Source organism: Manis pentadactyla, chromosome 14, assembly GCF_030020395.1.
Source record: "Manis pentadactyla isolate mManPen7 chromosome 14, mManPen7.hap1, whole genome shotgun sequence".
NCBI classification, from domain to species: Eukaryota; Metazoa; Chordata; class Mammalia; order Pholidota; family Manidae; genus Manis; species Manis pentadactyla.
The window spans coordinates 11,134,766-11,155,238 of NC_080032.1; the positions used below are offsets into that span (position 1 = coordinate 11,134,766).

The following is a 20,473-nucleotide window of genomic DNA, read 5'->3' on the forward strand; positions in this document are numbered from 1 at the left end:
AGATGGTTCACCAGACAGTGGTTCCTCAAAAAAAAATTAAACATAAGATTACCACATGACCCAGTAATTCCACTTCAGGGTATTCACCCAAAAGAACTGAAAGCAGGGTCTCAAAGAGGTATTTACACACCCATGTTCACAGCAGAGTCACTCACAGGAGCCAAATGATGGAGGAAACCCCAGTGTCCACTGACGGATGGATAAGCACACACCGGAATATTACTCAGCCTAAAAAGGAAGGAAATTCTGACCCACACTATGACATGGATGAACCCTGAGGACATTGTACGAAGTGCAATAAGCCAGTCACAGAAAGGACAAATACTGTAGGATTCCACTTATACGAGGGTCTTAAAAGTAGTCAGATTCAGAGGCAGAAAGTAGTAGAATGCTGGGTGCTGGGTGGGGTAGGATGGGGAAATGGGGAGTGAGTGTGTAACTGGGACAGAGTTTCAGTTTTACAGGATGATGGTGGTGATGGCTGCACAACGATATAAACGTACTTAATGTCTGTGACCTGTGCACTTAAAAATGGCAAATATGGAAAGTTTTGTGTTATACGTATCTTTCCACAATAAATAATAAGAAGCCCTATGTGGGGAAGCTGAGAGCCTGAGTTCAAATCCCAGCCCTGCCAGGACCTGGCTGGGTAGCGATGGTCTGTTGCAGTCGCTTCTGTTGTAAAGTGGGGACAATCCCCAGAGTGGGAAGGCTGCATCTTTGGGGGGCTCTTTCAGGTCCAGGGTCTGTGACCTTTTCCCACTGTGCCTGCTATTTTGTGATGAGAGTTTGTGCATATGCGGCAAAAGGCATACGCTATTTTTATTTCAGGAACACAAAATATCCAGCAGGTACCCACCAAAAGAGAAAGAGCCTTGTGTAGGCACCCCGTGTTAGGCAAGTGGGGGACCTCACCAAGGCCCATTTTCCACCCTCACAGTGAATTCCCTCTGCTGCCGTCTAGTGTCTAATGACAATACTGACCTTTTCTAGCTGTCAAGCTTGTCTTACTAAATCCTGAGGTCTTCACTGCTTTGCACACAGAGGCTGACAGTTCGCCCACCCGAGCACGTGTTCATGTATAATGCATGGCATGTCACGTGGCCTGGCAAATGAATATTTATCAGCTTTTTCATAAGAGGTGGGATGGTGTTTCCTTTTGTTGCTACCAAAATTCTATGCAGAAGCAAATGAAATTTGTGAGCAAATAAAAATAGAATAAGAAGACACAAAAATCCCCAACCAAGTCCATTCCACCGGTAATTTTCCATTTTCTGAGGCCTCCAGTGTGTGTATGGAGGTGGTTTCAGTTTGGCTACAACAGTGAACTGCTGAGTCGTCCAGAATAGAAAAGCTTCCATATGCTGCGCCCATTGCCCCCGCAGGAACTCCCCCACACTCCACTTCGGTGCTGTTTTCAACTGCAGAGGAGCCCAAGATCCTTCCAATGGCTCCGTTGCAGAAGCTCTGAACAGAGATCAAGTTTTGGGGGACCAAGGATAAGGAACCCCAAATGAAGATTGGTACAGAGTGGTTGGCGGTACCAAGCCAGGCAGACTTCCACCGCTTCCCAAATGGGCTGCCACCAGGGAGCAGAAATCCCTGCAGCACGCCAGCTAGATCTGCTGTCCCCGCGTCCTGGTGAGTCAGGAAAGCTGCACAGAAGATGCAGCCTTATCTGTAAGATGTGGCCTGTGCCCTGGTCCCTACTGCAGAGAAGAGCCAACAAAGGACCTCTGTTTACCCTTCTTGCATCGTGCCTCCCTGATTGAGGATTCCAGCATCGGCAATCTCAGGCACACCCGAGCACAGCCCCCCGGAGGTGGAGTTTCAACGTGGTTGCAATACAGAGGCCATATGGCTTGGTGGCCATCTCTCTGGCCTGGACAGAGGAGGAGGATGCCTGTGCTGATGTTGATGCTGATGATAGCAGTTCATCTATATAGAGTTCTTACTAGATACCAGGCTCTGTATCAGGCATATCAACTGTACTGTTATACGTTATCCTCCAAACACTCTCTTGAAGTAGGCAGAAAGATGAAGTAACTTCTTTCAGTTCACACTCCCCAGCTGGGAGTCAACAGTAGCTCTTTGGACTCTGGAACCCATGCTGCCCTAACTACACTCCCTGGAATCATGAAATGGGTTTCAGGACAAAACCCATGGGTGCTCAGCCGTGTGGCCTCAGGGGCAGTCAATTCATGTCTATGAGCCTCCATTACTAATCAGCAAAAAGGGCATAAGAGCTCTTGTTTTGCAAGGCTGTGGCAAGGATGCAACAGGGCTTTGCAAATTCTGAGGAGCTCTGTAATCACTGATCAATTGGAGGCCATTCTCAATAGAAACATTTATTGATGGTTTGGCACTAGGGGTAAAGATGAGGTTCCAGCCCTAGGAGTTTACAGCAGAGTTGCAGAAAGGAGATCCATAGGGTCAGAAATACAAGGTTAGGTATGTGTAGCCATTCATTCATTCAACAGAAAATGTTTTGTGTACTTGCTATGAGCCAGAAAACATGTAAGAGATCTGCATGATTTTAGATACAGGGATGTGATGAACAGTAACAACTAAGCCAAGATCTGAATAGCAAGATGACATTGGCCATGCAAAGATTTTGGGAGAAAGAGTGCTCCAGGAAGAGGGTCCTTTGGGAAAGAGCTAGTGCAAAGGCCCTGAGGGCAGTGGCCACTGTGATTCTTTAAGGTAGGGGAGCCGAGAAACCCTCTTTTCATAGGCTATCTATGAAAAGGAACTCCCTTTTGGACATGACGGCTTTCCAACTTGCTAGGGGCCCTTCAAGCTAAGACATGCTTTTCTCAGGGCTGTCATTCCTGTCCTGCGTGTCCTCATGCAGGGTTTCAGAAGGGCCATCCTGGTACCCTCAGCAATACTGCAGGGGTGCAGGCTGGAGCAGGGTTCTGGGCCAAACCTCATGCCACCCTTATCTTTGCCCCCAAGGCCTGGCTCTCAGACCCCAGCTGGTCCAGATGCCCTCTGGGGACTCCCCTGTGGAACAGAATCGTCCAGGGCCTCTGCCCCTCCTGTGCCCAGCTCCACGTACCTTCCTCTCGTCTACTCCCTCAGAGGCCAACGTGAGCTTCTTCATGAGCAGAGGGTCCAGCACCTGGAACCGCCGGCGGAACTGAGGAAGCCCCATGTGGTCAGCGTAGCCTGGCGGGTGGGAGCAGGAGAAGAACACGGAGTCCAAGTGAGAAGACCAGCCTGGGGCCCTGGCCATTCGGGAAGCCCTGCCTTGCTCCCAGCCGGGCTAGTGGCATGCTCTGTGGACTCACTTCTCGGGAGCCTTCGTTTCCCCATTTGCTAATGTAAGAGATGGGGTTCTATCAGCATTTCCCAAACATGTCCTCCAGAACATGAATCCTATAAAATGCTCTGCTGAAAGTTTGAGAAAGCTATGCATTCATTTGCTTCTTGGGAGGTCACAGTGTGTATCAGCATCGGTGGCAAAGGCTCTGAGTGCCTCTGCAGGGGAGATATCTAATTCGTTTTGCTTAATCTAGAGTTTTCCAAACCCGTATGACCATGGAACAAAGTTGTTTTTGGTCTAATACTTTTTACCACCACACAGACTGCAGGTAGGAAATTCTGCACCAGGTATTATCTAAGGGCCCTTTTAAATCTAACACATAGGATAGACACAGCTGCTCTCTTCAGTGTGGAAAACAGGAAGAAGCATCTGGAAAGCTACCTAGAGAAGGTGCCCTTAGAACAAGCCTTCGAAGCAGCTCTAAGAGTTTGCCAGACAATTTGGTGTGGAAGGGAAGTCTAGGCAGAGAGAGCTGCAGCAGGGAAATCTGAGGTTTGTTTCATAGTCATTTACTAGCATTTACTATGACAGCTTGTGTGTGCAAGGCACACGGGTAACAACTTCCTTGCGTTACAGACACACTGGGCCGATGTTACTATACCCATTTTACAGATGTGGAAGTTCAAGTCACCCAGCCCCGAGTGACCCAGATAGCAACCTTCCCAGCTGGGAACAAACCCAGACAGTCAGAATAACTAGTCCAGTGGAGGAGAACCAATGATGAGGTCAAAGATGAGCAAGGAGATGATCCCAAAGGAACTCGACGTCAAATTCCAAGCCCTGAGGTTTGGACTCTGTCCTGGATGCAGGGGACATGGTAGAGCCTCAGCTGCCTCAAAAAGACCCCTCAGGCAGCTGGGTGGGAGACCACTTCACAATCAGCCAAATACATAAACCTTGAGGAAAAGGGATGGTGGGTGTGTATGGTGAATCCAGGAAGCCGTCCTGGGGGAGGAGGAGGCTCTCAGGCCAGGTTCAAAGGATGTTGACTGCAGAGGCAGCAGGGCTGGGTGGTTATTAGCCTGCCTTTCAGGTCAGACTTACCCGGGTTCACATCCCATTTCTGCCCTTATTAACCCTCTGACCAGTGGCAAATGACCCCATTTCTTTGTGATTCAAATTCTTCACGTGTCAGATGAGAACAAGATCTTTTTTCACAGGGCCACTACAAGGTTTAAATCTGATGACAATAAGTGCTCAATAAAGAGCATACATATGTGTGCATTATGTATGGGCATGAATTCAAAATCGTAAGTATTTTATATATGTGTATGTATCTAGAATGCATGTAAGTATTCCTTCTATGGTGTGAGAGAGACAGAGTGACTTAGGGCAGAAAAAAATGAAATGAACCAGGACTGGGAGGTAGAAATTAGAAAGTTCTACCACGGACATCAATCCTTTACTTACTCGGAAAACTCATCCTGATCGAGTTGGGCCATGCTGAGAATGCAGGGCCAGACCCCACCGAGAGGACATGAGGCCTGAGGAAGGGGACGTGCCACCTGGAGCACGCACACAGGGGTTCTAATAGGCAGTGTGGGGCACCTGCAAAGGCCCAGCACTTCCTGCCAGCCAGCCAGGCAGAAACGATTGGCCACTGGCTGTGACCATTTCACTCTTCCCCTGTGGCATTCTCTGTCTCCCCTCTCCTGTGGCTGCACAGGCAGGAAAATCAATGAGGTGCTCAGGGCAGTAGGCTCTCCTCTTTGCTTCCAGCTGCTCCCAGCTTCTCTGTCCAATACCTTGTATTGGGGGTTTCATCATTAACACAGCGGGAGGAGGTGGGGCAGAGACCACAAACTGGAGTGTCCGTGTCAGTGACCACAGCCACGTTAAACAAATGGACGCTCACCTAGACTCCCCACCAGCCCTAGCTTCCCCTGCAGACAAATGGCTACACCAGAGCCATTTTTAACTGTCAGGAAGGGGACTCGGTGTAGCTGCCTCCAGGGTCCAAGAGGCAGAAAAATCTCAGAAGGATTCAGATCAAACTGAAGGCATAAGAAGAGCTCAGGGAGGAAAGCTTGGATGGGCGCTTGCTTTCTCAAATACAGGCCTAAAGACTTCATTCCTCTGATTCAAACCCCTTCTTCCACCCCATTATCTCCTCAGGCCTGGGGAGTGAGCAAACTTCCAAAGACGGCATTCCCAGCCTCCCCTGGGGGATCCGCCTGCCTCATCTTGTATGATTCCCTCCCTCAGTTTGAACCCCATTCCCTCAAAACCCAGGCTCCTCCACGCCTCCCTGCCTTTGCATATGCTGATCCCTCTGCCTCGCATTCCCTCCCCTCCCGCCTCCCGGAGTGGAGTTGCTTATTTTGTTTCAAGACCCAGGAAATATGTCACCTCCTCTAGGAAGAAGGTTTCGTCAGTCTCTCCAATGAGAGCACAGAGCATCCTCCTCTAGGCATCCGGGTACCTCCCGCATCCCCATGTGATTCACATCATATCACATCGTATCACATACCACGTGTCACGTCATTTTGTCATCTCCTCTTCCACACTGATCTCCCAAACCAGGCTGAGCATCGTAAAGGCCAAAATATACTCATTGTGGGAATTCTATTCTCTATTTCAATGTAGAGCTCCTTAGGGATTTGTTGTTGAATGGAAGAGGAGTAACACAAAGCCCTAGCTTTCCATGAATCAGTAATTCCAGAAACGAGATGGACTTTGGACTCAAGGACACCTAGGTCCAATCCAGGCTTTGCCATGTCCCAGCTGTGTGACCTTGGACAAGTCCTTTCCCATCTCTGAGCTCCAGTTTCTTCATCTGTAAAATGGGGGTAATCATAGCTTCCCCCTTCACAGGGCTACTGGGGGGAATAAATGGGATGCTGCACGGAAAGCTCTTGGCATATAATTGGTGGGAGCTGGTCGGTGGGCATGTCGTGAGAGTCAGAGACAAGGTGCTCACTCCCTAGCTGACTCTTACCTGTCCTGTGCAGACGCAGCGCCTCCAGGATGTAGGACCCTGCAAGTTGCACCCTCAGGGCTGGGATGTCCAGGGTCAAAGGCCCGCCTGCCTCAGGCTTGTCTCCACCAGGCTGCGGTGGAGTCAGAGACCCCTGCCCGCCCCTGCCCTCCACCACTGGGCTTGGCACCAGGCAGTGAATAAAGTGTAACTGAGATTGTCGGAGCATGCTGGTCAAGGCATCCTAGGATGAAGAGGGGAGGCGGTTAGGGCCAGCTGTCCTACGGCAAGACACACAGGGGTCTGGAGATTCTCCAAATGTACGTTCAGCTTGGCCTGGGAACCTGTGGGGGCCTCTATATTCTATACCATGGACCTCCTGTCTGTAGGCTGGTTTGTACTCGTGAGAAGTAAGGGCCTTATTGTAAGAGAAATACCCATGAGAGTAACAGCCCTTATTGTAAGATATGGGGGTAAACCGAGGCACAGAGAGGGCAACCGAGTGGCCCCAAGTCACCCAGACCACTAGCAGAAGAGGTGGACCAGCACCCAGGGCCTAGCTGAGGGTTCCTGTCCCACCCCTGCCCCTTCCTTCTGGGTCCCATCTCACCACTGGCCAATCCCATTTGTTACTGGATAAAGTACCTAGGTAACATGTCTCCGTCCAGGGCTGGATCCTGCCGCCTCCCCCAGGGAGAGCCGTGTGGTAGTAACGCAGGCATTCGAGAGGGAGGAAGGCAGACGGGGCTGGCCTAGCTGTGATACATGGCCCCTTGGTCGTGAGGGCATTCACGGTTCCTGGGCACTTCCCAGGCAGCTCCTGGCAATACCAAGCAGCCAGGGCTTCGGCCTCAGCCAGATGGACCACTTCCCAGGGACGGGACCAGGGTCACCTGTTTTTGCTACTCTGAGCCTCAGTTTCCTCCTCAGAGCACGGGGGCACGCCAGCTTCTCCAGGCTGGCTGACGAGGCTGGAGGTAATGCAGGTAGATACCCACGTGGAGGAGGGCACGGATATGTGGCAGGGGAGGCCACAACCCCAAAGGGACAGGGCACCCACTCACCATCTGCAGCTTGATCTGGGAGCACGGGGCTTTCCTCCTCACCGCAGCAAAGCTGCTGGCAAACGTTCTCCTCACCGCGCAGCATCTCTGCAGGGCCTGCTGGGACGTGCCCTCCAGGCCCGCCACGGCCCGGCACACTGGGGGCAGCTGGGCCCGGGGCTGGAACAGGCGCCTCAGCTCCTCTCTGGCAGGTGGGAGGCGAAGCAGAGGGCTTTAGGGGCTCACAGGGAATGGGTCCACCTTGCTTTACTCTAACGTGCTTTGCGAACCCCCTCCTTGAATCACATTCTAGCTGCTACCCCTTTATTCACAGTCTCTTCTGCCAGAGGAGTCTTTGCTTTGTGACGAACGCCAGCAACATCCTCCCCACCTCTCCCTGCCTGACCTGACAGCACATCTCCTTCTCCTGTATGTTCTTGTCACCTACATACCTGCAGGAATTCTACCAAACCTGCACTTTCTTAGAGTGCAAAATCATCTTGGTGATTCCCTACAACATTCCAGTACATAGTAGGTGCTTACTGTATGTTTCACGCAATAATGAGTAATTCGGGCTGAACAGGCAGATTCTGGACCTTCAAGGTAACATCAGTGAAACGTCCAGCCTGATGCTAAGCAGCCAGCAGTGCCTTTGCCCAGCGCTCCTACGATGCACAGGTTCGGAGGTCAGTCGGCAAGGGCCAGGGCTCCTTACAGATATGCTTTGAAAAACCTGAGCTGGCCCGCCTTACTGCTTGGGCAACAAAGGGCTGAGAAGGCTGGGAAGACCCTGCTGTGCCCTAGGATGGGGCTGGGACCCAGGGAAGACCTCATGCCCCCTGGGTCCCACCTGCCCATCCCCCACATTGGAAGCACACAGTGGCCCTGCAAATCCAGGCCGCACCTGGGCCCCAGCCCTGAAGGTGCCTTCTCCCTCTCTCTCTGTGCCAACGCCCACCATCCAAACTATTGAGGAAGGAGTCTTGCCCAAATGAGTCAAAGGTATTGTTCATCTTTCTGCACAAAGATTACCAATGGCTTGGCTACACTCATGCTGAAAATTCAATTTGAGGCAGTGGCCCTGGAAGCAGGAGCCCTGAGAGGCGAGGGCAGGGCCCGGAGGCATGTGGACCCCACCCGCCGGTACCAGAGGAGGAGTCCGTGTCCCCAGCCCTGACCCGGTATGTGGGCTGCCCGTCTGTAGGGTTGGGAGACCCGACCTCTGGTCTTCAGTTCATGGGGTGACCCTGGCAAGTTGTGTCCGCTTTGGGTCTCAGCTCACTGTGTATGAGCAAAAGGGCTTCACCCAAACCACGGTTCTGAAACGAGTGCACCTGAGCACCTCTGGGAAGCCTGTGGACAAGGCAAGCCCCCAGAGAGATTGGGGGGTGCCCAGGAACTGGAATGTTAAAGGAGCAGTCCTGGGGAAGCTAGCCCTCTTTTAAAAAGCACTGTTTGTTCTCAAAAATCACCAATGCTTGGCTCTTAAGCGTACAAGACATCTTAATAGGATTTACCCCCAACCAGCCGTGCTCTTTCACCCCCATGGGCTGTGACCTTGCACATGCTGTTCCTTCTTCTCAGAATGCTTCTCACCCACCAGGCCATGTGGTCAACAATGGTTCACCTCCACCTTTCCTAACCCTATAACCGCTCACCCAACTTGAGCCACCAGGTTTTAGAGGAGGGGAATTTACCTGGAAAGTGACACTCCAAAGTCACCTGGGTGAGACGGGGCAGGGCTAGCACTTGGCCTGGGTCCCCTGGCTCTCTGTGTTGCTCATTACCCTGCCTTCTGCCCCATCCCCTGACTTGATCTCCTTTCAGGAGCTGCATGCCCTCCTGCATATTGAGTTTCCAATCAAATCTGACCATAATGTCCTGAGAGCTTCTGCAAGGATACTTGGACCCAAGTTACATCCCAGCTCTGCTACTTTTTTGCTATATGATCGAAGGAGAGCTACTTCACCTCCTGAGGCCTCAGTTTTCTCATGTGTAAAATGGGGCCAAGAATACGGTGGTTGCCATAAGGATTAATAAGATACTTATAAAGCATTTATGGTTATCTGATGCCAGGCATCTAGCAGGTGGTCCATAAATGTTGTTCCTTCCCCACACCTCCCTGGTGGTCTCAGCTTCTTTTCTCACCTCCGGCCTCTGCCCGTGCAGGAGTCCAGCACTGAACGTGGGAGGATCACCGTGCATATTTGCACACATGCTCACACAGACACATTTCCCAACAGCTTTGAACTGAAAGCAGGGGTTGCTGCCAGCCCTCTGCCAGCACTTCTGTGAGTATTCAGGGAATGCATGAGCTTTTCCTAATGCCACAAAACGTTATCACTTTGATTTTATGACCCCCTAGTTCTAGGATGTCCATAAAAGTTGTTCCAGACACATCATCTCTCAGATACTTAATGAAGGCAAAAAGCCAGAAGAAGTCACAGCTTTTTAGCTTTTGTTCTGTGTGCTCTGAAGGCCAGCCTTTCTCCTCAGCCAGCTGCACTCTGGCCCCAGGGAGGAAGGGCACCAGAGCGATGGGACTGCCGGGCTGGCCCTCCCTCAGTGAGTCATAGCTGTGTGACCCCATAGGAGGCGGGAACCGCGGCACTTCAGTGGCCACTGCCCCGTCCCCAGCCCTGGCCAGGCTCACCTTCTTGACTGCTGCAGGAGCTGGGGGGCGTCCAGGGCCGAGAGGTTGGGCTTGGCCCTGTGGAGCCAGCCCGTGAGGTCGTAGCGCACGGGGTCCTGGCCCAGCTGGTGGGCAATCTCACACTGGAGGGGCTGTTCACAGGGGCGAAAGGCAGAGGTCCCTGAAAGCAGACACAGCACGTCAGAGTTGGGGCCCGGTGGGGACACGGTGGATATCACCAAGAACACACTTTTCCAGTTAAACATGTTTCCTGAGAGCTGAGGCTACCAGCACCAGGCACCCACATTCTCCCACTTGGTGCATTTATGGATCCTGTCTCTCTTGCGTTCTTAAATCTAGGATATCTGTTTCCCCCAATATCAATTTATACCATCTTTTATAATTTTTGCCATACTCAGGTACCACCTAGGCTGTTATATGTTTAATGTTTCCTTTAATTCGACACATTTTTACAAGTAAATCCACTTATAAAGGAGCATTATACTGCATGCAGGCTTGATGTGCAAGCTATATTTATTTTCTAATATACATGGAAATAAATATGTAACCATTAAATATCTTGGAGATATTTATTCATGTGCCACCTAAAATCATCTTAATAAATATAGCACCAACCAAATAAATGCACACATATTCTTGTGAGACGCTGGCACACTTGTTTGTAACGGACTGAGCAGGAGAAACAAATGGGCTTGGAGTGAGAGAAGACCTGGGTTCAAATCCTGACTCTACCATTTATTACCATATGACAAGGGCCAAGCCACTTAAATCTCTGAGTCTCAGTCTCCACTGTAAAATATGGGTTAAATAATACATACAGGAATAAAGTCTGGAAGTGCCTGTGGAATGACTGAATGAATGAATTGCTGGTTATTAATCCCATCACTCTAATTACAGTGACGCTCTCAGGTTGTAATGGCCCCAGACCAATTATTATCAGGGGCGGTAGTATTGTTCTGCTTCCTGTATCTATTCCGAATGACCTTTCTGTGCTTTCCCATCCTGCTGTTCTCAACGTACCAGCAGGTACTAGCACCTTGAGTCCTGCTCCCAAATCCTGATCTGCTACAGTGAGCTAGGAAACCAGGGACCCGCACTTCCTGGAACTCTGTACAGAATAAACAGTCTTGGAGTCTGCCGGCTTCTGATGAGTAAGGGCTGTGGGTTCTGCCATGTGTCTGGTTTCCTGGAGGTGCTTTGTGCCCACTTCCCAGATCGCCTCTGCATTCTGGATCATTGAGGTTGACCAGCAAGGAACCCTTCTAGCTAAGTGAAGAACTGCTGGGTCAGGGGCCTGCCATGAGCCCTTCAGAGCCATGCAGCTGTCTGCAAGCAAGTCGCCTTCCAGGGACAGCACGGTGACAAACACACAGCTGGCTCTGGCCCCTACATCCACGCTGCCTCTCCAGGGCTGCAGGTTTCTCCATGGCTGCCTCCTGGCACTGGACTGGAAGCAACCTGAGGGCAGGGTCTATGTTCACTCCCTGTTATGTCCTGTAGCTAGCACAGAGCTGGGTTTGGAATGAGGTCCCCAGGAGTGCTTGGGGATTTGGGGACAGGGATAGGGATGGAAGACAAGAGAGAAGAAAGGACGCTCATGTTTGCTGAGCCCTGGCCAGCCTCCACTGGACATACTACTGTGCGTGATGTCACTCAGTCCCTCTCTGGTCTGTGATGTGAGCATCGCTGGTCTGCCTTCTACAAGGTGAAGCCTCTATACTGAGGTTCATGAGCCAGCTTGGCTAGAGTAGCCCATCAGGGCAGTGCCAGCATGAGGACATAGGTCTGCCAGCCCAAAGCCTGTCTCCGTCACAGGTGCTGGCCTGTATATGGGGGTGCCACATTTCCCAGGAACCTCCTGGAAATAGCGCCCAAGGTACAGGCCTGCTCGGTCCTCTCCTCCCCTTCCTTTTGGTGCTGGTTTCCCACCAGTTTTGTTCAACCAAGCACATGGCAGCTTGTCCTGCAGGAGCCCCACGCAAACACCTGTTGGATGGAGCCTCACCCAGAATCCCTCTCGTGGCTTAGCACCATCACTCCCCCAGGCGCCTGTCCCCCAGCCTGGGGCCAGGGCTTCTCTGGGCTCCTCTGCGGCTGCGTCACAACTGTCTGTCAGCTGACTGTCCACCAGGCCTGGGCTCCACGGGGGCTGCCCCAGCCCCCAGCAGGCACTCTTAGCTGATAAGTGATAGATCGCGAGCGCTGGGTTAGCCAGAAAGCCCCACGTGTTCTGCTTGATTGAATGTTCTCATTAACTCAGAACTAATCAGAAAGACCTAGAGGCAAAAGATGTTTTTTTTTAAACCAAACTGTCTGAATTAATGTGTCTATCTCCATCAGTCCAGGTCAAAGGACATAATAGTCACTCCCCTGGGAACTGAGAGCTTTATAACATCCTGCTCAGATACCTGGGATTGGTACCAAAAGGCTTCACCGGGAAAGGCAAGGGACCACAAATCGGGCCAAATCCCTTCCTGCCCCTACAAGACGCCTCCTCCTCTTGACTCTACTCTCTGTCAGGATCCAGCAAGCATTCCGTTTGAGAAACCCATTTCATTTGCCTCTGGATCTCCATCTGTCTGCATTAAGGACTCACTGCATCAGGCCAGCACTGTTCCAGGGGCCGACACAGAGGTAACCCACCCAGCCGCTGTCCTCATGGAACTGACAGGCCCAAGTGGGCAGGTGCCTCGCATACCACAGTGATGGCTGCAGTGGGGAAATGGGGAGCAGGGGAAGGGGGACAGGAGTGCCAGTTGGGGCCTTGACATTGGAATGACACTGGCCTTGCCCCTGGCCCCTTGACATTGTCATGTCCCAAGGCTGAATCACTGGCCTTCTTCTCTGCCGGCCAAACATTGCAGAGCTTGGAAAGGGCCTTGAAAGAAATAACCAGGCAGTTCTGAGGGGACAGCATGGCTTCAGCCAGCTCAGGAAGGTGTCTGAGGAGGAGCCCTCCAAGCGGGCACTGGTGGAGAACGATGCAGAAATGCTTCTTTGCGCCCATCAGCTCATCTGTCTGCACGCCAGCCCCCTGAGGCAAGTGTTACCGTTATTACCATTTTGCAGACAGAGAACATCACTTCTCAGAAGTCACACTCATTGCAATTAGGAAGTGGTGCGGGGATCCACCCCAGGCCTCTGGGGCCCACAGCCTGGGCGAGCTTTTAACAGCTCTGCCCCCCAGCTTCCTGAGGATCTGAGTGAGGTACCCCAGGCCCCAAAACTCCATTCCTGACCCCTGGAGTCATTCCCTGAAGGCACAACCATGTCGGCAGCCTGGAAGGGGGTCACGGGTCTGCCTGGACTTTGCAGAGAGGACTCCCAAGCTTAGCACTAGCTCTGTTCTCTGTGCCCACAGGGCCCTCCTGAGCCTGTTCCCCAGCAGGCTTGGCTCAGACCAAAGACTTCACATAAACACAATAGCTATTTCCTCCAGCCCTCTAGCCTCCTTCACTTGCTGGCAAAAGGGCAGATGTACTTAACAGAAGGGAGGTGATCTTCAGCAGACAGAGAGGACCATTGTCAGGGTCAAGTCGAGCACTGGGATCCCTCAAGGGTGAGGGCCGTCTGGGGCTGCATTAGGACTTCTCTGGGCCCTAGGCACTATTGTTTTCGTGGGCAACCTTCCTACATAAAAAATAATATTAAAAATTGTATTTCATGACTGTTGGTATAAAGGCAGACAGATTAATAATACATGAGTAAACTGTATTTGCTACGGCTGTCATTACAAAGTACCATGTTGGGGTGACTTCAACAACAGAAATTTATTTTCTCATAATTCTGGAGGCTGGAAGTCCAAGATCAAGGTGTCAACAGGTTTAATTTCCCTCCCTGGTTTGTAGATGGCCACCCGGTCCTGCCTCTTTCCTCTGTGGCATGTCCGTGTCCTAATATCTTTTTAAAGAAACCAGTCATATGTAATCAGAACTCAATCCCATGACCTCAGTTAATCTTAATGACCTTTTTAAAGACACTATCTCCAAATATAGTCACATTCTGAGGTATGTGGGTTAGGATCCAACACATAAATTTTGGGGGGATACAATTCAGTCATATATACATAAATGTGGTATTTCACCTAAAAATTCTTTTTTTTTCTGCTGCTTTTAACAGAAATGAAAACATTTCTGTGGGCCCCTAAAAGTGGCGCAAGCCCCAGGCACTGCCGGTCCTGTGCCTGGCGAAGTCGGCCGGGGCCTGTCACTGGCAGAGCCACCCTCTGGGTGTGATCTGGATACTGACGTGCTGAGCTTGGTCTGAGGGGCCGCTGTGGCCATCATGGGCTGGTCCTGCCTAGAAAATCTTGTCCTGATGTGAGTGTTGGGATGTTCCATGACTGTCCTGGACAGAGGGCCTCAGCCGGTCCCCTTGGGGTGGAGGCTTCTGATGGCCCCAGCCCAGCGGACAGCAGCAATGAGAGTGGTCCTGTGTCCTTCTCCAAGCCTTCTCCCAATTCCTCACAAATCTTTGTGTTTAGACATTTACCATGAACAGTCCATTGAAATCACACCGGGCTTGGACACCAATGACCTCCACATGCCAAGTCAGCGGCCAGTCCTCCACACCCGCCACGTCCCTGGCCACTCCTCCTCAGTTGCCTTTGCTGGTCGCTCCCCGTGTCCCTGGCCCCCCTACACTGGATGTCCCAGCGCTGAATCCTTGACCACCTTCTCTGCCAACCCACATTCCCTCCAGTGACCTCAACCAGAACTGTGGTCCTAGGTCTCCTTGTTAGGGATTCAGGAGCTTGGCGACTCATCTCCTCTGCTAGGACGGCAGCCCGTGGGGGCGGAGGTGTTTGCTTGGTTCAGGGGTGTCTCTCCCGGCCTAGGACAACAGCTGCCACATAGTAGGGGCCCCATAAATATTTGTTGAATGACATGAGCCCTCATCCTGACCACCACATCTGCTGGGACCTATAAGATCTCAAGGTGTACCTGCTTCGTAAATGCCTGAGCGCACCCCAGGTGACTGGTGATCACAAGACGTTTAAGTCCAGAACCGAGCCTGCTTTGACCCTGCCTCCTGACCCTCACAGTCTGGGTGACCTTAGACAAGCATCTCTCTAGACCTCAGCTTCCACACCTTGGGGGTTAAGAATACCAACCTGCAGACATGTGACAGAATCTCCCTAGACAACATGCACACAGCTCTGAGCGTGGTGCCCTGCATGGAGCCCAGGCAGCAGTCCTCCAGCCCCTTAAACGGCAGGGGTGATATTATTCTTCAGCAGCAGCAGCAGCCTCACCCGTCAATCACACCCGAGACACCCGGCAGCTGACCACAAAGCTCTGCAACTACACGTCTCACGCCATTAGTGCAGCAGCAATTCTGTTGAAAGGGAGGCCGGGTGATCCCCACCCGCACTGTGTACACCCTCTGAGACAGTGCAAGGTTTGCCCAGGATCACGTTGGTTGGAAGTATGGACAGCCAGACTTGAACTTGGAGCCGACTGAAGCCGAATGCCATGACATCTGATCTCCCATCGTGGCCGGATGTCTCAGCTTTCCCCCCACCTCCCTTTCCAGCCAATCTGACCCATCACAGGGGCTGCAGATTCTACCTGCTGAATGCCTCCAGAGTCTACCCACCTCCCTGAGGCAGGCCAGCTCCTCCTGGTGGCCTCCCAAGCCTCAGCCTGGGTGAACTTCCCAGAATGTGAATCTGGACATAACTCCTACTACCCAGAATCCTTTTAGGCTTCTCATTGCTCACGGCTTAAGACCAATGTTTTCAGCACAGCACCCTCACCTCTGCGTTCTGAGGCCAGGCAACATCTCCACCTTGTCCTGTACCGTGCTCCATCTCCCCTACCAGATTTACCTGCGTGCATCTCCCCAAGAGCCCCCTGGCTCCTGTAACATTAGATCTGCCTGAGGTACACCACCATGTGTCACAGTCTGTCATGTCAGGCTCACTGTACACGTACATGCTTATCCATGAGCTGGTCCGTAATCTCTTCCCATTTCCTCTCCCCTGCGAGGACACAGGTCACATCAGGCTGGTTTACCTCTGCATAGTATGGTACCCAGCACATAGCAGCTGCTCAGTAAGTTTGCCAAACCCACAGATGAATGAAAGTACACACTGGCAGGCACACAGACAGCTTTGCACACAGAACCCCACCCAACTCCAGTGCAGGCCTTGTCAGGGCTTTTTCTGCAGCCAGCAAGGACAGATTCCAACTCCCAGGCTTGGCTCAGCACCCTTTTCCCTTGCTCCCTTACCTTCAGCCCCAGCTCCTTTCTTCTCAAAGGCTGCACAGAGGCGCTCGAGCACCACGCTGTCACTGGAGCCCTCCACCCGGACCTCCTCATCCAGGACCCAGAAAAGACCCCTGATGTTCTCAGTACCTCCTCCAGCTGGTAAGCGGACCTGGTGGGACATCGGGATACACTGAGGGGCCCTGATCCCCATCAGAGGCCAGCCCTGAGCTTCTCTTTCCACATACGGGAGTCAGCGATCTGAGTCCCAAGCAGCACAACTCAGATGTGCTAGCTGCATCCATGACCCCACTCCCCAGACTCCCAGTATTGATACCACCAAACTCAGTACCAACCTCTCAGTTACAAGAGGTTCAAATCCTGCCTCTGCTCTCACTTCCTGTGTGACCTTGGGCAACTTACTGCACCTCTCTGAGCCTCATTTCCTCTTACATAAGCTGGAAACTGGCAGTGCCTTCCTCAGAGGGTGTAGCGGGAATTCAACAAGGGAAAGCACTTCGTAAATTACATGTTTCTGGATACATACACAGGTGCCTGTGTGAATTTGTGCATAGCCAAAAGCAAATGGGTTAATTCCATCCACTTCACTTCCTCTTACAAGTCTTTGTAGTTTTTCAAACTAAAATCTTGAAGGAGAAAAAAAAAAAACACCCCAAGAATGTATTCGAGGAGACAGTGAACTTGGTTCAGACAGAGAATTTTAAGTCTAGCCAGGAGCTTCAGAGACCATCTAGGCAACACTGCAGTTTCCAGATGGGAAACTGAGACAGGCCTGCAGAGTCTACGGGGTTTATCCGAGGTCCACGGTGAGCTGGCACAACTCAAAATGGTGCCAAATGGTGCTGGAGGAAATGAATGTGTACAGTGACCGGGACTGAGGGCCTTCCTGAGACATGAGCATTTCAGCACTAAAGGCAGCCAAGTCCCTAGCAAACCAGGACAGCTGGTCTCCCTGACTTGGACATATGGGTGCAACTCCTCAGAGGCCCAGAGAGGAGAGGGAGCCATCCAGGGTCACACAGTGAGGCACAGGGGCTGAGCAGGGACTGGATCCCAGGAATCCTGAGCCTTCACCTTGGTCTTCTTTACTGGCATCAAAATTGATAGCCAGCCCATCTTCAGAAGGTCGCCGTTCCCAGCCACCGCCCAGGCATCCTGGGGACACCGCAGCCCTTCCCTCCTCACACTGCTTGGGTTTATCCTTCAGGCCTGCCCCCTGCAGCTGAGGATGCACAACAGGGCAGGGGAGCCGGCCCAAGAGGTGTCAACAAGGAGTACGAGCAGGCAGCGGGCGGCAGGGCTCAGGGACAAGGTGCAGCCCACTGTGAGCCAAGACAAGGCCTGGAAAGCACCTGGCCAAAGGAGACAAGGAATGAGGACAATGGCAGCCTATGGTATCAAGGGGCAGGAGAAATGTGGCCTGCAGGACATCTACTAGGTGCCAAGCCCCCGGCCAGGCGCCTTATGTGCAAGCTCTCACGGGCATTCACAGCAGTGGAGACTCTTGCTCCCCTTTTGGAAGTGAAAAAATCTGAGACCAGGATTGGTGAAGTGAGCTGCCCAAAATCATCACACTGGACCAGCACCTGGCAAACCAAATGAAATGGTCTGGGGTGCTTCTGGGAAAGAGTTGGGCAGAGGAGCGGGTCTGGGGTCTGCAGAGTGGTCTCCCTAGAAAGGAGAAGTGAGATAAGGTTCAGATCTCCCCAAAAAGGCCTGTCTGCCCCCAAAGGGAGGCCAGTAGTCCAGGTTCAGCACTGCCCCCTTCCCCATTCCCAGTGATCCCTGTCACCTGCATCTGAACACCTACTGCTTCCAGGTAAGAGCGGCTGAAGGCCCTGGCCCTGAACGCCCCTCAGCTCAGCCCACAGGCCCCCACATGCGAGCACATTCTAAGACACAGACTCAGACACAGAACAGTTGTTCTCAACCTCACAGGATTTAAATATTTGTTGCCCATGTCACACCCCCATACTGATCAGTGCAGACCCTGGGAACGCTTTCAACAGTCCCTGGCTGATTGTGGGTGTGGAGACCTTTGAGAACTAGTAGCTAAAAGGCTCAAATCTGCTAGTATTTTAGTTAAAAGGCCTCATGGTGTCTGAGAGCCTTGGTATGCTGGGCCTCGTGTTACCTGGGAGGGATTCTGATCCACAACAGCCACCGTGGTCCCCGGGGATGGCTCTGGGAGGTCAAACCGCACAGGTATCCCCTCCTGGAAAGTCACAGAAGGTCAACGTTAGTTCTGTCCCTGACCCGAATGGGGTAGAAAACTTCTGGAGGAAGAAAGAGATGTGAGGGCTTTCATCACCCGTCAGCTTTTTTTTTTTTTTAACTATCGTTTTTAAATTGTGGTAAAATATACACAGCATGGAGGTCAGCATTCAGTCATTTTGAAGCGTGCAGTTCAGCGGCCTTAAGTACATTCCCATTGCTGTGCAGCCGTCACCACCGCCGTCTCCAGGACTTTTTCATCTTGCAAACTCTGCTCCCCCTAAACACTGACTTCCCATTCCCTTGTCCCCACACCCCCCGGCACCCACTTTTCTACTTTTTCTGTGCATGAATTTGACTAAGTAGCTCATATGAGTGGAATCATATAGTTTTTGTCTTTTTTGTGACTGGCCAACTGCACTTAGCATAATGTTCTCAAGGCTCATCTATTCTGTAGCATGCGTCAAAATTTCCTTCCTTTTTATGGTTGAATATTATTCCATTAAATGTGTCCACCACAGTTTGTTTATGCGTTCATCCATCAATGGACACGGGTTGCTTCCACCTTTTGGCAACTGCAAAGAGTGCTGCTCTGAAGCTGGGGGTGCAAATATCTCTTCCAGACCCTGCTTTCAATTCTCCTGGAGTAGCTACCCAGAAGTGGGATTACTGTACCATATGACAATTCTACTCATAATTTTTTGAGAAAGCACCATCGGATTTTGCATAGTGGCTGCACCATTTCATTTTCCCACCAAGGCTCCAATTTCTCTACATCCTCACCAATATGTGTTATTTTCTGTCTGTTTGTTTTTTAAATAATAACCATTCTAATGGGTACAAAATGATATGTCAATGTGATTTTCATTTTCATTTCCCCAAATATGTGACATTGAGCATCTTTTTATGTACTATTGGCCATCTCTGTATCTTTTTTGGAGAAATACCTAGTCAAGTATTTGCCTATTTTTAATAGGGCTGTTTGTTTTTATCATCACCCCTTAGACCTTGCATGAGAAGAAAGAGCAATGTCCCAATAACATCCTGATACTGTTTATCCTGCAGAGTTGCCAGCAATCCTGGTGAGGACTTTCACCAGGAACTGCTAATCCAGTCCAAACTTTTCTCATATTTACTCATAAGTGCTGTGCTGAGTGCTGAATGTTGGAGGGAGCAAACATAAACTATGGAAAATAACAGTTGCTGTATAAAAATATCCAGAAGTGTCTGGACATGTCTATGCACAGAGATGTTCATCACAGTGTTGTTTATAATAGCTTAATCATGGAAACCACCCAAGTGTCCAGAGCACAGCTGATACAGAATCAGACACAACCACTGAAACGCAGGTTTCCTCAGAGTTATAAAACAGAGGGAGGAAATGTGAATAACGGAATGCTGTGAGGCAAACAAAAGCATGTAGGCAGCAGTCTCAGAAATCTGCAGAGAAGACAATGCATGGAAAAACTGCTATAAAATACAGACAGCAGTAACAGTCTCTGGCTAGTGGGCTAAAAGAGGTTGTGTTTTCTGCTTCCTGACACTTCTATGTACTTTCTAGTTTTTTAATAAAGAACATGCATTACTTTGATCATCAGAAATAAAATATTACAAAAAAATACGATAGCTGCTCCCATATATTGAATGCCTAGTACAGATGAGGCATTTTCTATCCCAGTTGATTAAATGCTCAAAACAGCTCCATTAAGCACTGTGGTAAAAAATGATTAGAAAAATAACCCCCATTCTCCCTCCCTCCCTGTACCCATGCTCTTTGCACAGGGATAGTGCAGCTTCCCCATCAAGAGACAGAAGCTATTTCCCCACTCCTTGAGTCAGGGCTCAGCCTTGGACTTGCCGTGACCAACTGAAGACAGCAGCAGTGACATTGCTAGTTCCAAGTCCAGGTCTCAAGGGGCCCTGCCCATATCTGCTTGCTCTCCCACTGGAACAGCCTAGGCTTCCCTGCTCAGGACAGGCCAGGCCTGGAGCCCAGATGAGTCATCTTAGCCAAGGCCGGCCTAGGTCAGCTCACGGCCAGCTGACGCCCAGACGCCAGAGAGAGCCCGCCGAGACCAGCAGAGCCA

At 51.2% G+C, this 20,473-nt stretch overlaps 1 protein-coding gene across 1 annotated transcript in view; it reads right to left on the reverse strand.

The window, feature by feature from the left end:
- MYO18B (myosin XVIIIB) overlaps positions 1-20,473 on the reverse strand; it is a 231,732-nt gene that overhangs the window by 150,365 nt on the left and 60,894 nt on the right. Inside the window, exons 15-20 of the mRNA XM_057492611.1 lie at positions 18,307-18,387; positions 16,176-16,323; positions 9,942-10,101; positions 7,310-7,493; positions 6,267-6,489; positions 3,062-3,171 (exon numbers count right to left, since the gene is read on the reverse strand). Of these exons, the coding sequence (XP_057348594.1) occupies positions 3,062-3,171; positions 6,267-6,489; positions 7,310-7,493; positions 9,942-10,101; positions 16,176-16,323; positions 18,307-18,387 (906 nt within the window). The remainder of the gene's footprint in view (positions 1-3,061; positions 3,172-6,266; positions 6,490-7,309; positions 7,494-9,941; positions 10,102-16,175; positions 16,324-18,306; positions 18,388-20,473) is intronic.